This window comes from Phasianus colchicus, chromosome 12 (assembly GCF_987193195.1).
Source record: "Phasianus colchicus chromosome 12, bPhaCol1.hap1.1, whole genome shotgun sequence".
Classification (NCBI taxonomy): Eukaryota; Metazoa; Chordata; class Aves; order Galliformes; family Phasianidae; genus Phasianus; species Phasianus colchicus.
The window spans coordinates 10,698,071-10,713,533 of NC_143447.1; the positions used below are offsets into that span (position 1 = coordinate 10,698,071).

At 39.9% G+C, this 15,463-nt stretch overlaps 1 protein-coding gene and 1 long non-coding RNA gene across 3 annotated transcripts in view; both read right to left on the reverse strand.

Moving 5' to 3' along the window:
• Window positions 1-10,576: 10,576 nt before the first annotated feature.
• CEP152 (centrosomal protein 152) overlaps window positions 10,577-15,463 on the reverse strand; it is a 30,801-nt gene continuing 25,914 nt past the window's right edge. Inside the window, exon 28 of one of the 2 annotated variants that reach the window (XM_090148914.1) lies at window positions 10,577-10,631. In XM_090148914.1, coding sequence (XP_090005040.1) covers window positions 10,577-10,631 — 55 coding nt within the window. Of the gene's footprint in view, window positions 10,632-10,839; window positions 11,360-15,463 lie in introns of those variants that run through there. The other variant, XM_090148915.1, reaches the window with a different exon arrangement.
• LOC149916270 (uncharacterized) lies at window positions 12,935-14,496 on the reverse strand. The gene is made up of 3 exons (XR_016470392.1): window positions 14,244-14,496; window positions 13,932-13,989; window positions 12,935-13,201 (listed from the first exon to the last, which is right to left on the reverse strand). It is a non-coding gene; the product is annotated as an uncharacterized LOC149916270 (long non-coding RNA).

The window sequence follows — 15,463 nt, forward strand, 5'->3', positions numbered from 1 at the left end:
TCAGACGTAAGTAGAAGAAGAGTTTCTAACAACAAATACATTTAAACCTTATTTTGTTTGTCCTCTGCAAATCAGCATTACCATACAGAGAGGAGTTCAGAAGAGACTGCACTGTTGCATATATATATATATATATTTTTAAAGGGACAGGTTTCTGACATTGTAAGTTTTAAATAAAAACGTTGAAAATCATTTCTAGCAATGTGAAATCCTTCCCATACCAACAAAAACACCACATAACTTCAGAAAAACAAGAACAGAAGTCATACAGGCACGCGGTCAAGTAGAGGAAATGTCATCTGACACCCATAAGGGAGAGCCAAGGAAAAGTACTTATGGGTGGGAGATGCTTGGGAAAATGGGACCTCTATCTATCCATCTATAGATACATGGATATAGGGTAAGGCTGACTTTTCCCACTCCTGTTTGTCACTAAAAGGAAGGAAGTCTAATTTTATGGATAAAACAGTGGGTGGTGTAAATAAGGAGATTCAAGCTGCCTTTTCAAGATAAGTTAATCTTCCAGAGACTCCAGTCTGGACGCATTTTATGATAAAACTATTGGGAAAACAGAGTTTCTCTGCACTGCAGTGAACTGGAGAAGCTTCATTTGGCAGTACGAGCCCAGTCCAAAGCCTGAGATCATTTTTTTTCCCCTTCATTTATTTCAGTGGACTTCAGAACATGCCCTTACTGCAGTGTTGTGAGCACTATTCCATCAGTTAAACTTAGATAAAGCGATGGAGTTCCTGACAACATTACATGGATTCTGATGCATTACGGAGGACTGGAAACAATTCTTTTTGTACAGTTGGCTACGATGCCTTTTCTCCTTTTCAGAACACACAGTCATCACCATTACTTGGCTTACAGATGAGGCTTTTTACTTATGTGGCTGAGTTTTTGTCACTAATAGTGAAAGAGCAACAAGATCTTGCAGTTTTGCTGGCTAAATATTCAGATAACGCATGATGAAAATAAATCTTTGCAACGTTGTGCGAAACAATAAATTAACACTTCTTGAATTTACTCCAACTCATAAAAACCAAGTCTTCAGAATTCACATACGTATCATGCTCTAATACACAAGTTCAACAGTAACAAATTCAGAGCTTTATGTGTTATAAAAACAACTGCGCTATTATATCAGTTCATTGGATCCCTGACATGCATATGTGCTGATGAAGATCATTCTCCATGGGAGGCTGGAAAAACTTGTTTTTCCAAGGGAATCTCAGCAGCTGAAATATTTTCAAGAAAGGACTACAATTGATGACTGAATCCCATAGCATGAAAAAGATTAGCTCTATGCTTAACCAAGTAACATTCTGCAGCTCTTCTGGCATATCTGGGCCTATTTCTGTGTTCTCTTAACTCTAACAGAAGGACCAGAGTAGAAAGAAAACCTAAATAACATCTTCCATTTGTGTTGAATGTAGGTGGGATTGAGCCCAGGCAGACTCTAGGAAGTACAACAACGCATTAATTCAGGAGTAAAAAGCACGCTGACGTAAAAGGCATAATCTGTAGGAAGGAGGCATCAACTGTTGGGGTTGGATGTTTTGTAGAGGTCCCTTCCAAACATTCTGTGAATCTGGTAGGAACTCCTCTACTAAATCTAAGTCTGCCCAAAATAAATAGGAGCCCTTCTTACCTCACCATCTACCTGACAAGTGGATTCTTAGCCGAGATGAAACCTTCTTGAACTATTAAAGAGATTCTGAGAAGGTGACTGAGCACTAGAACAGGTTACACGGATAGACTGTGGAGTCTCCTCCCTTGGAGATATTCAAAACCCTGTAAAACTGACTCCGGCTGGTCCTGCTTAAACAGAGGTTGGACCAGATAACCTCCAGAGCTCCCACACAAACTCAGCCATTATCTGATCTGACGAGTAGGGTTATAGGGATGGTGAGCTTCATACTGGGATACATCCAACCATTTCTTCTTTGATATTTCTACTATGGTACAGTAGATTTTCTCTCCTTTGGAGACCTGGAGTCTTTGAGTCTGAATCCACACTGACCGAGATCCCACTTCCCCCTAAGCACAGAGACACAAAGTTCTACTTAGACTCACATGCTAAGTTGCAGAGCTCTTAAATGACCACATTTGCTTTTTGCAGGAGGGTAACTGAAGCATACACATTCCTGAAGTTGAAAGCCTATGGAACTCCTGCATGGATTTGATGCAGAGAGCTGCAGAAAAGAGTAACATCAACACCAAAGGAAGCAGAGACATTTCTTTGAACTATCAAGCCCAAGTGCCCACATTGCAATGTTGGAGTGACACAGCTGGGAAATGCCCTTCATCCCCCACAGGATTGCCAAGTATCACACAGGACACCCAAAATGGCAGTGGATCCTTCTCTATGCAGGCTTATGAACATCCTCAGGCAGAGCCTGTTAGCTCATTTGAGTAAAAAACCTTCTCCATCAGCTGCCTGCTGCGTGCTTTCTACAGCTAAGGAGATGACTTTATATAACAATACATATCTTACCTGCTTCCTACATGTGTACATGTGATTGATTTTGATCTTCTTTGACTGTTGACTCTGCTGTCCAAGAGGAGAGTTGAGAACAAGTTAAACTCTTTGGCTGATGAATTGATCAAAGGGACTGCTCAGACATACAAAATGATAAGTAGACTCAAAGCCTCCACTGGCTCAGTTCCTGTTTATTAGAACTATCTGTTAATGACCTAAAAGGGAACAGCATTGAGAAATATAGGAAATAGTTTCCCCAGCTATTGGTTATAACAACATGCATCACTGACAGGCAAAACATCTCTTGCAAGCACAGAGCAGGACGACAAAAGTTAATTTTTATGATGGATTTTATTTTCAGATTTGGCTTCCTTCCAGCTTGGAAGGAAACTGAGATATTTAAGTTTTCCACAAAAGAAAAATCCTGGAGGAAAATTTTAAAAAGAAAGCCAGGTTTGTATCTCCTGTACTGTTTCATTTTGATTTTGTCTTTTTTGAGGTTGTAAATTTTACAAACTAAGACTGATTTTAAAACAAAAGATTTCACTCACATAGTAGTAAAATGTGTTCATGTTTGGAATGCTGCTGGTATTTTTCCATAGCTAATACGAAGACAAATACAGATTTGTGATGTATTTTAAGATAACATTATTTTCTAATTGTAAATACTCAACCTTTTCTTTATTGACTCTACACCCTTCTTTCCTTTTCTTCCAAATCATACTCCAAGAAAAAGAAGAGTTCCAAACAGATTGTTTGAGAGGAGCAGCTAGCTTCTGAAAAACAAATTCTCTATGTACATTGTTCTTAATAAATTTCTGAGCAGAAAAAGGAGAAAGGAGCCATGCATCTTATGTTCTCCAAGCATACTGTATTAGCAGCTCATTTACAAGCCTTTTAAACACAGATCCTAGAACACGAAGACAAATTTGGCAAAAAATGTAACTGCTGCTTAACGAAGCCCGTGCTGCATACCTCCATACTGTTGATTACAAAATCAGTAATATGAGCAAAGAGCCAGGGGGATTATTGAAAAGTAGCAGTTTCCATTCTGATGCTGCACGTTCTCATCTGTTTCCCAGCTAGTAGAAGCTGCATCCTACACAAAGTGGCCAATTGGCAAGCTTAAAAGGCAGATCCCAGTCATTCAACAGCCTCTGTATGTCCCACAGCTTGCAGAGGCTCAAATGACATTAGGTGCACAATAAAACTGACATATCTCACGGAAGAAAAATAGAGCACTACAGATGTGATTAGTTTCTGCTGGTGTTTCTACATCCCTGTTGCAGTTTGAGTCACTAATGTTGAAACTAAAGTCCCTTTGAAGCAGGTTTGAAGGCGTATGGAAAGAAATGGTTTAGTACACAGCTTTAAAATGTTTTAATGCATGTTGATTTTAAAGCTGTGGGTGCAGACTGGGTTTTAATAGAGTCAACATAAAAAGAACAGTTTAGTTTAGGGAGTTACATTGGCGAGTGCCTGGTTTCACTGCAGGAAGAGATAACAGAGCAATGACTAGTTAACAGTAGACTTTTTTTTTAAATAGATTATTAACATCATCCTTAAATCTATTGCGATTAGATGTTATATAAAAGTACATATGGTATAAGACCACTAGAGGGGAGTAAAGTAACTTAAAAGTGAACATTTCCTCTATTCAGTATTGCTGTATAAATTGCATTTGCACATGCTAATTAACAGCTATAGTAAAACTAGAGTATTAAAGAATTTGCTTAACATTCTAAAGCAAAGTTGATTAGATAATTACAGTACTTCTGTACCATTGTCCTCTCTCACTAGGCTGCAGGCTTGACAGGGAACATTCATCATCTGGATGAAGCCAGAACACCAGGGATGGCATCCAGCCAGAACATTTGGCAACAGACATGAATTTCTTTACTTGTATTTGGATTTACAAAAACGTATCATTACATGATGGAAACAGACTTATTTTATCAAGTGTTAAAAAGCTTGCTTGGTAGGTAAGCATATACAAGAGGCAGGAAAACAAGAATCTTTGTTCTCACATAGATCACTGCTCCAACTCTACACAACACTGAAATATTTGCCCAAGCAATGAGAACAGAGAGAAAACCATGATTAATTTGGAAGTGTGAAGTACTCTGCAACAAAATGCTGGGTGAAATTCTCACTGCAGCTGCAAGTAATGTGCTCCTGTATCACTGCCAGGTTACCATCGTCTCCATTGTAACCCATCTACACTGTGGGAGACAAGACTGCGCAGTGAATCTGCACAAAAGAACAAACATTTAAAATAAAATTCAATGGGAAATCTTAGCAACTCCCACAGAACAAAAGGAAACATGAGAACAGAGTTCCAAGAGCAGAAGAATGGCTTTGACAGCATATTTTAAGGATGAATGACTGAAACATATATATGTGTCTGTGTATCTGAATACTTCAGGGAAGTATACCCAGCTTGAGATTTTATGGGAAAAGAGGCACTATATGGTAGCAAGCAGATCTCCAAACTTCAGTGGGAAGTACCAGCTTACAACTGAAAAGTAAAAAAAGAGATGAGGGCTGTAATGAGATATAAAATCCCAAAGGTGCTAAGCAGAGCCTGGAAACACAAGCCAGAGTTTTCCTTTGTGGCATATCCACAGATTAGACTTACTGAACGTTGATTTTATCATAGCAATCTTAAAATACATCCATAATCACAGACGGGGTGTTGTACAAATACTGTAGTAACTCTGCAGAGGAACTGACCAAGAGTTGAACGAGTCTGAAGACTGTCAAGTCTGGTTGGACCAACACTGTTGAGTCCAACATTTTTCCCCATTGACTATTTGTGGTCCTTCAGACTCCTCCTACATTAACATGCAATAACAGACCTATATATCTTAACAGACATCTTATACAAGAAAGATTAATAGAAGTGTTAATTGAAAGAAAATTGACGAGACTGATAACAGTTTTTTAAACATGCAGATAAAAGAAATCCCTACTCCACACCTTTGGTACATTGCAGAAGTAGTAGTGGGCTTAAAGTAAAGAAAAAGAGCTCAGGTAAGACACAAAGGGAGTGGAGAATTAGACTTCAAGCATTAAGAATAATGAGATACTAAAAAAGATTTGTCTGGGTAGTTGTTCAGTGTCCATCACTGGAGCTCTTGCACAACATAATGGACAAACAACCATTAGGACTGGCATAAGCAGAGCTGACTGCACTGTGGCAGGAAAAAGAATGGTATGTCTTCTTTAGAAAGCTAAAGGTAGAGAAGATCTGTGGTATTACATAATAGTAATTCATGAATATCACATATGAATCAGATAAGAAAAACAGTATCTGTCACTCTGGTGAAGAAGTTTATGACAAATCAATATTCCCTCAGTGGTCAAACAACAGGACAGAGGGGAAAACATTCTTAAAAACAACATGATCTTCAAGCAGAGAAAAAAAAAAGTCCATGCAGAGCCAAAGGGAAACAGAAGCTAAGATTAAAATTGATGAAGAAACAAAAAAGTGGCAAAAAGAGGCTGAGTGCAAAGGCAAATAAAACAGGCCAATGTAATGACATTTTTCTTTTTTTTTTTTAAGAAAAGACAAGGGGATAAACTAAACTAGAACAGATCACAAATGAAAGAAGTGTAAAAGCATAATAAAGTCATCAAGTATTTAAAAGAAAAGTAACTTAGTGTGTAAAGTTCAATCCTACAATTTAAGAGACCCGTTTTTACATTCCAGGCTTCTGAATTTAACTTAAAAAGCTACCTCACCTCTCACAGCCTCAGTTCCAACTCCTAACTACTCTTCTGCACAGGAACTTGCTGTGGAAGGAGACAAGGTTTCAAATGTGCACATACGACCACAAAAAAAAAAAAGTGGGAATTCAAGTCTTGTTATTGCTAAATCCGTTCTGAAGCATTTTCATTAAAAGCTACAGATGTTGCTCAAAGATGCCACTGTAGAGATGAAACACTGAATGTATCCTCAAAATATGCATGAGTTACAGAGAAACGCAGTTACCCAGCATCCCTGTTATAGATATCGCAGAAATACATTTTTCATGTATTTGATTTGGGAGCTGAGGTCCCACGGTGATGAGAACAGTTCTGCATAACTGACAGCTCTAGAGAAAGGCAGTGGTGAAGCAGGTCAATTACAGATACCAGGAGGAAAGCAGGGGGTGGTTGTTTCAGGAAGCACATTTAACCATGCAAAAGATGAGAAAGATTTACATAAAAGATGGATTCTAATTAGCATCTAAATTGAGTATGAAAAAATGCATCTTGGAAATATCTATTCTGTTGGTATTTTAGTATGAAATTGAGTGACACGTTTACAAACAGGTTATTCTAAGAAAGAATGTACAAACATACTATAACTGCAAGATAAATCACCTCAGTAAAATACAAGGAACACAAACAGCAGCAGGAACAGAAGTACCACTGCACTGTGCCACTTTGGGGATGAAAGTATTAAACAGGGCTTGAGGAAAATAGAGCTGAACTGCAACATCACTTGAACAAAACCAGAACTCTGGCTACCATACAGTACATGCAGTATTAAAACAGGGAGACATCTGAATGAAAAAGGCATAACAGCACATGAAGAATTCTTGAACAAAACAGATAAGTCATTTCAGAGTATAACCCACTTTGTGAAAACATACGGCCAATTTATTTTAAGATATTTTGTGGCTATGCATAGTTGAACCAAAAGTAACAAGTGCTACCGCATACATTACACAATGGTACATCTTGCAATCCTAAAGCTGTCAGCTGTTCAAATTCAGGAGTTGCCACATCCTATGCTAACTTGTCATTGCTTCTTTTTTCCTATGGATGTCAGGAGGAGGACCAAGCAATTCTTTTGGGACCTGCTGATTCTTAGGCTAAGTATTTCCTTGATCCTGCAACATTACTCACCAGGTGCTGCTTGAGTATGGAGCTTCACTTCAGGCCTCTGGAGTTGATTTTCCTTATGGAAAAACTGAAATTCCATCAGAAGCCTCAGAATTCTCTGGAGACACACAGCAAATAGGTGAGCAAGGTTTTAACTGATTATTGTGTATTCTCACACATGCATTGATGTTCAGGCCATTCATGTTGCATGAAGCTAGGATGCGATAAAAATAACACAGCAACCACCTAGACTTAAACGTTACCCCTCTTAGTAGCAGTGATTAGAACAATTTTTCTTGCCCCTCCCCTCCTTCCTCTTTCATCAATCTGCTTAACATCTTCTACCTGGTCCCACAAGAGAGGATGAACACGTGCAGGAGAACCTTTCCTTACAACACATAAAGGAGCATCCTGAAGAAACAACATTTCTGAACTAGCCCAGGGAATAGCTTACTGTGATAAATTGACTTAAACACCTGTTCAAGTACCACTTAAACAGGAATAAACATACTTAATTTTTTGCCTTGTGCTTGTGTGGGGGAAATGTTTGAACAAACCAAAAAAGCCACTCAGTATTGAAAAAAGAACCTCCCCATAGGTTTAAAGGACAACCAGAAAAAACTTTTACCCTGCACGCAAGGCCACAGTTATTTCCTCAGCTTAGAGATGGGAATTTGGACCTCAAACAACCACAGCTCATGTTTGTATAGGCACAAGCCATCTCTCATGGCCTCATTTCGCTCCCACTGACGATGACAAACCCCTCCTTCACCAAAGGGGAAGCGGGGCTGCATTTATGGGCAACGTTAAAGGTCACCAAGAAATTTAGTGCTCTCATTCGACCACCTGACCAAGCCTCCTGTCACAAAACAGTCTTGCTGACCAAGAACCATAATGCATTCTGCCATTTCAGGCCAGCTGGCCTGAAATACAAACAAGCAGCACATTTTTGTAAAGGAAGCTAAACACATTTTTCTCCCTAAGATTCCTCCTGGATCTTACGCTCTTTTCCTCTTAAAGGAAAAAGTAAACAGAAATCTATCAGTTGAGCACACACACGTGCCATGCAGCAGTGTCTAATTGAGTGACATTGGTCATGTAATGGACTCAAGAAAACAGTTTTTCTCCATTTCTTTTAGTTTTGGTCTTTTACTCCTTTCAAACCAGGAACTGCTGAAGAACTATGCTCTTGGCTTGTTAGCAGCTGTAGCTCTTTTTGTATTGAAGATATTTCCATTGCCTTTCATAAATTATCTCCAAGGAATAATAATGCTTTCTGCAGTAAGAAATGACTCTATGTAAGGATGCTCTGCGTAGTATTTATCACTTCAAAAATCACCGGAATTTTTATTCCTAATATGAATATTTGAAGTTTCTGTTTCAGTCTGCATTGTATCAAATTATTGTTTCAAGTCACATGATACACGTTTCTGAACACCTTTATCATTAGCTTTTTCAGGTGTATTTTCACCACAAGATTTGCTTTCCATATGGTTTGACCTAGTTTGAGACAGACAATCATTTCTTCAGTACTCTACTCCAGTAGGCAGGTCAGAATTTAACAGCAGAGCTAGAACAGGAGGGAAGGAAATAGATGGAATGAAGGAAATGTTAACAATGGAAGAAAAAAATAAAAGGGGACGTAGGTTGAGCTTTTTTAAATAATACACCTGCATTTTCATCATAGAATCACCTGAGTTGGAAAGAACTTTTAAAGGCCAACTAGTCCAACTCCCCCATAGTAAAAAGGTACACCCACAGCTAGATCAGGTGCTCAGAGTCCAGTCCAGTCTGACCCTGAGTGTCTCCAAGGATGGGGAACCCACTACCTCTCAGGACAACCTGTTTTGGTGCTTCGCTACCTTTACTGTAAAATAACTTATTCCTTATACACAGTCTAAATCTCTCTTTCAGTTTGAAGCCATTTCTCCTTGTCCTATCACAACCCAGCTAAAGAGCCTGTCCCCTTTTTTCTTAAATCCTCCCCGTTGATACTAAAAGGCTGCTATCAGGTCCACCCAGAACTGTCTCTTCTGCAGGCTGAACAGCCTCAGCTCTCTCAGCCTGTCCTCACACAGGAGGTGTTCCATTTCTAGGATCATTTTTGTGGCCCTCCTCTGGACGCCCTCTAACAGACCCACATTTCTCCTGTACTGAGGGCATCTAGATGCAGTACTCCAGATATGGTCTCACCAGTGCAAAGTAGAGGGGCACGATCACCATCCTTGACCTGCTGGCCACACTTCTTTTGATGCAGTCCAGGATATGATTAGCTTTCTGGGCTGTGAGGTCATGCTGCTGGCTCATATCTAGCTTACCATCCACCAGTACCTGTAAGTCCTTTTCCATAGGGCTGTGCTCAACCTTTTCATCCCTTGTATTGATAGAGGGAGTTGCTGCAACCATGTTTGCACTTTGATTTGTTGAACTGCATGACAGTCACCTCGGGTCCACTGCTGAAGACTGTCTAGGTCTCTCTGGATGGCATCCTATCCCTCAGGCATGTTGACTGCACCACACAGCACGACATCATCCACAAACTAGCTGAGGGAGCACTCAGTCCTACTGTCAGCGTCACTGATGAAAATATTAAACAGCACTGGTCTCAGTACTGACCCCATGAAGGACTCATCATTGATCTCCATCCAGACATTGAGCCATTAGTCATCACTCTCTGGGTGCAATTTTGCAACTAGTTTCATGTTCATTGAACAACCCAGCCATCAAATCCATATCTTTCCAATTTGGAAAGGACATTGTGAGGGACAGTGTTCAAGGCCTTAGTGAAGGTAGATGGTATCAGTGACTTTTTCCTTGTCCATTCATGCAGTTATGCCATCGCAGAAGGCCACTAGGTTGACCAGACAGGTCATTGGTGAAGCCATGCTGGTTATCCCATATCACCACCATCTCTTCTGTGTGTCTTAGCACAGCTTACAGAAGGATCTGCTCCATGATCCGTTCCAGCACAGAGGTGGGGCTGACAAGTCTTTAGTTCAGTGCACCATTCTTTTTACCCTTCTTGAAAATGGGTACGACACGGTCTTTTTTTCTGTCACCAGAGAGTTCACATGACTTTCCAAACATTGCTGAGAGTAGCTTGATGACATCATCCAAATCCCATACAAATCCGGGATGCAACTAATTGGTTTCTCAGGTGGTTGCAAACCTCCACAGTGCGAGGAACATGGTTCCACCTACACCCAACTTACAGTGTAATTACCGCATGCTTTTAATAAATATGGTAAAAAAGCAAACGGATAAATAACCCAACCTACTTGAGCAGGTAGTTTTGCACTGCAATGTGTTTCAAAGAGGTGTTTCAGGTCTTTTAGCCATTGTAACAAGCTTGCTGGCAGCATTCATTATTTTCTTTTCCGCTCTGCCGATAACCAGAGAACATGAAAGAAAATTAAAGATCACCCTGCACCTCCATCAGCATTTAGCTCATGGAAAACACAAGGTGCAGGGATTTGGGACGAATGCTGGTTGGCACATCCAAGGCTTGTACCATCTGAGAAACAGAAATTAGTGCAACAAAGCAGGGACAGCATGACAAGGCTTCATACCACACAGTGAAGCTTGCCCAAGACTATGGCAACATTCCCACCAGTAAGAAATCAATTGGGCATTCTTAGGTGACCTGGCTGTCAGACTCCCAGGCAAGTTAACTGAAGAAGGAAAAAGTACCAAGTAAATGACTTCGCTCTCCTAACCTTTTAACCGAACCTCCTGTACTTATTCTTCGTCTTGCTCACAGCTTTAATGCACTGAGCACACACTTCTTCCAGAGATGCTCCTTTCACAGAGCAACAGGATCTACGTGCTTTTGAGACACTGCCCTTGGATAGTGACCTGAAAAGCATACAAGTCACACAGTGAAAGAGCAGCCTAGACTGTAAAAGTCCTGGCACACAGTCTCTTTCTTTTCCAGCTCCTGGCTGCAGTGTTTGCAGCACAAAACTTCCTGAGACCAAAGGTTCTTTCTTGCTCCTTGCTGATCTGAAACAGAAGATACTAGAAGTCACCCATCACTCAAGGGTCCCAAATGAATCATATTCAAGCTTGCTATTTCCACTCTACGCTAAGGAAGCAAACCGTGTATGAGTCCAATGTAAGGAATCACAACAACCTGGATGCCACTTACAGAACCTGCAGCAGCTCCAATCAAGTCACACAGCCTTCCCAGCCTCAGCACGCTCCCATCAACAATCAGGTGCAGAGGTCTCAAAACAGGCAGCAATCCGACACCGGGAGGCTGAACTGCCACTTATCTATCCCCTTACTTATTTATTTTTAAAGCCAACAGCCAAGCAGGGCCTGATGGAGACAGCTGAAGGAAACTCGCCCAGCTGGGAAGGCTCACACATGGCTGCACTGAGTTAAGTTAAGAAATTTACAAAGACTGGGCTACTTCCAGGGGAGCAATGGCTGCTTCCTACAGCCAGCACAGGGAGCTCAAGAGCCAGAAGGGCTGTGCTGCCTGCATTGTTTTGCATTTAATAGATGGTTTGTTATTTTGGTGGTGAAGGAATTCAAGCCGCGTTATAGGCACAAAGCCAAACACTCTCTGGGGCTTTCTCCCTTCATGTTTTTTGGTTGCACAACAACTCAAATAAACTAAAAGCCCCAGAGACATTGCTCTGCCTCCCATGAAGCTCTTCCCTAGCTATGCAGTCCCCAGTCCTGCCATAGTGCATGGGACAGCTTTGGGAAAAGCTACAGTGCTCAACTATCAGCACACTTCAAGGGCTGAGAGGGAGGTTGGAGCAGGGAGGAGGAGGAGAGAAGCATCACCCAGGGGATTGTGTGTTACCTGGCTGACGAGACATCTACAATATTTGCTTCCCAGTTCTATTTCAAGCTCTTTTAAGACCTCTTCACTTTCCACTTTTTCTTTCAGAATATTCTGGATCTGCAGCTTCTGACACTCAGCAACAATCCTTGCTAACTCTTCAGTTGAAATATCATTCACACATTACTCTGTTTGTATAACCACTGCAGTCCTTATGTTCAACCACAGGTTGTTCTTTTTTTTTTTTTTTTTTTTTTTTTTTTTAATTTGTTGAAGCCTACTTTACCATTCTTCTTATGTTTGCAGTGACTTGTTCTTTCTACCAAGGAAAAGAAAAAATGATTTAGGACAATATCCCTACTGTCTGAATATAAATAGCATTTCACTGGCATTTAATAACAATAACAAAAAACAGCTTAAACCAATAACCTTGCCTGACAGCTGAACACCAAAATCACACCCCGTGAGCAAAGAGTTTCTTCCTTGCAAGACAGGGCTCTACACTGCCAAAGAACACCACAACCTAAGCCCCTCGAGGCACATTTTAGCATCCCTGACACTCCTTCACTCCCCTGCACTCTCCTAATTACACCTCCCACTATGCGTTTGTTAAAGGAGTTTATTTTTCTTCCTCCTCCTGGCTTGCCTCCATTGGGAAGCACGCAGAACAGACTTTCATGAGATGACTGAACCAAACAGTATAGAAAGCAGAGCCATTCACTCTCAGAATGAGGTAGATAGTATTTTTTTTTAAAAAAAGGTTAGTTAAAATGAATGTTTGCATAAGTTTATCATATATTTAAGTCCTCCTCCTGAAAATAAATAAATTCAAATTAAATCAACAGTAAACTTGGAATTCCCTGTGATATGCTGACACCTCTTCTTCCTTCTCAAAGTGGACTTTGAGTAATGAAACTTCCTTTTCAGCCTGCTCTTTGTTTTCTTTCTGCAATTGTCTCTTTATTTTGGTAATAGAATTGCTGCATTTCTCCTTAGGCTCACTCCTCAGAATATTAAGATAATCTTCCTTTTCTTCTAGAAGCTCATCGCTGTGGCAGGCAAAAATGAATAATAATAACAATAGGGTTTGTTTGTTTGTTTGTTTTAAGAAAAGGATAGTAATTTGAAGTGTATATATGCATAAACCTACCATACATGCATACATACAAATCCTCCTCCTGAAAATAAATAAGTTAATCAAATTAAGTCAATAAAAAACTTGAAATCCCTTGGTACAAACTCCACATCATAATAATCATCCATTTAAGTAAAGAAGAAACCAAGTCTACAGTTACTGCATTCTTCCAGGCATAACAAATTGCTCCAGTGCAAAGCAGTGAGAGCTCATGAGATACATGGTACGCTCCTTGGAGTCTGTCCACTGGTTTTGGCAACAACACTTTGATTGAAGATTTCGACTGCATGAAATGGGTGACTTTAAGACTCAACACTAGAAGTTATTAATAGCTGTTACTCTATTACTCTTTAATAATTGCAAGGTGGTTTGGTTTTTTTCCCCAAAATTGGAAAAAAGAATAAAGAAGAAATATACTGCAGTGGAAATATACAAACAGTATCACTTGGAGTCCCCTTTCAAAACTGAGATTTTTTTTACCATAATTTTTTCTTCCTGGGGTTTTACATCATCAAATGAATAGCAGAGCACATTGCCTACATTAAAACTACTTCTTCAGTGAATTTCAAGAATATTTAGTGTATTTAGTGTATTGTCATCAATGAACAGTTCTTACTCGTACATCATTGCTTACACAAACTTACATTTTGAATATCAGTTATTATAAGATGATTGTTCTGCTTTCCATCTGGCTTCCAAAGCCTAGATTTAGAGAGAAACAAGAAGTTTAGTTATGGTACCTAGGACCTCAGGTTAAAAAACAAAACCAAAAACCTACTGAGGCCCACTTCATTAAATTAAGTGATACCTACTTTGTCTCTCAGGGGCCCCAACCACACTGCCAGTGGCAGTACAGCACCCCTTTTATTTAGATTGCTCTCCTACACACAACCAGCTGAGATTTGGTTCCACTCTCAGAAGTACAATTTAAGCACTAATAGAGCAAAAAGCCTTACTGCTCTTCAGTCTCATGAATGCTAGTCTGAATGCTTGGAGAGCTGGTCTTCACTGTCCTCCAAGAGCTGCTGCAACCGAAAAAGAACAAACAAGGTGTTAACTGCTTTTCAAATGAGTGCATACAACTTCCTTCAAAGATAGGCAGGCACAGATGAAACAGACTGCCTGCACAAAAATCATGATTTTATTTCTGCACTGAAAAGACACCATTCGTTTACAATGCTGGAATTCACTAAAGAGATTTACACCACGTAATGCTTATAAGACTACAGTTACTAACCTAAATATTTTTTCCTGGCAGCCTCTTTTTAAGAAATGAACCTCACCAAAAAGAGGTAAGGGAAAATTTACCAGATAGATGTGTCATAGGGTGGACAGCTTTCGAAGAATAATCTGCAAAATTACCATGCTGAAATTCCTCCCTGAATAACATGCAAGAAAGGTACTGAGCATTCAAAACCTGCTCTCAAGAATCTGCATTAAAATCCAGATGAGAACACACAAGTCTGTTTTACTACACAGAAGTCATCACTTAAATGATTCACTGTCTGTGTGTTCAGAAAAGCCATCAAGCAACTGGACCCAAACAGAGAATAATGCTACCACTTCCAGTTCATCAGCCCCAAAGCAAGATAACTAGCACTCAAGATTATTGTACATACAAGGACAGAGTGAAGTTAATATTGCAAGTGAAAAATAGATACTCTGAGAACTGTGGTTACAAAGGGGATATTCTGCATCAGTACCCCGATGTCACTTGTTCTTACAGATGGCAGGAGTGGAGCACATTAAGTAGATCTCCCAAGGGAGATGACTTAGAAAGAAAGAATGAACACTTAATATTTTTGGCAACACCAATCTCTTTCAGGTCAAATGCGCCATTCCACAGAAAGAAAGCAGCTAAGCATGAAATATGTGTTAGGTGCACCTGAGCAGAAAATCTGCCCAGTGTTCACTGGTGTGTAAGAAACAAGCAGGTCATGTTAGATAATAACTCCTTGGCTTGGAACTACATTTTGAACTTTGCTGAGGGCAAAAACAACTGTCTCAGACTGCTTGATTGCACTTACTAGTTCATATGGACTTGATAGGCAATATGTACAGTGACAAATTAATAAACAATTTCAATTTAATAAATTAACAACATAAACCAAGATTAAGTAATTTAATTTTCTTCTGAAAGCATATAGCAGTCTGTTGTGGTTTAGCCCAGCAGGTG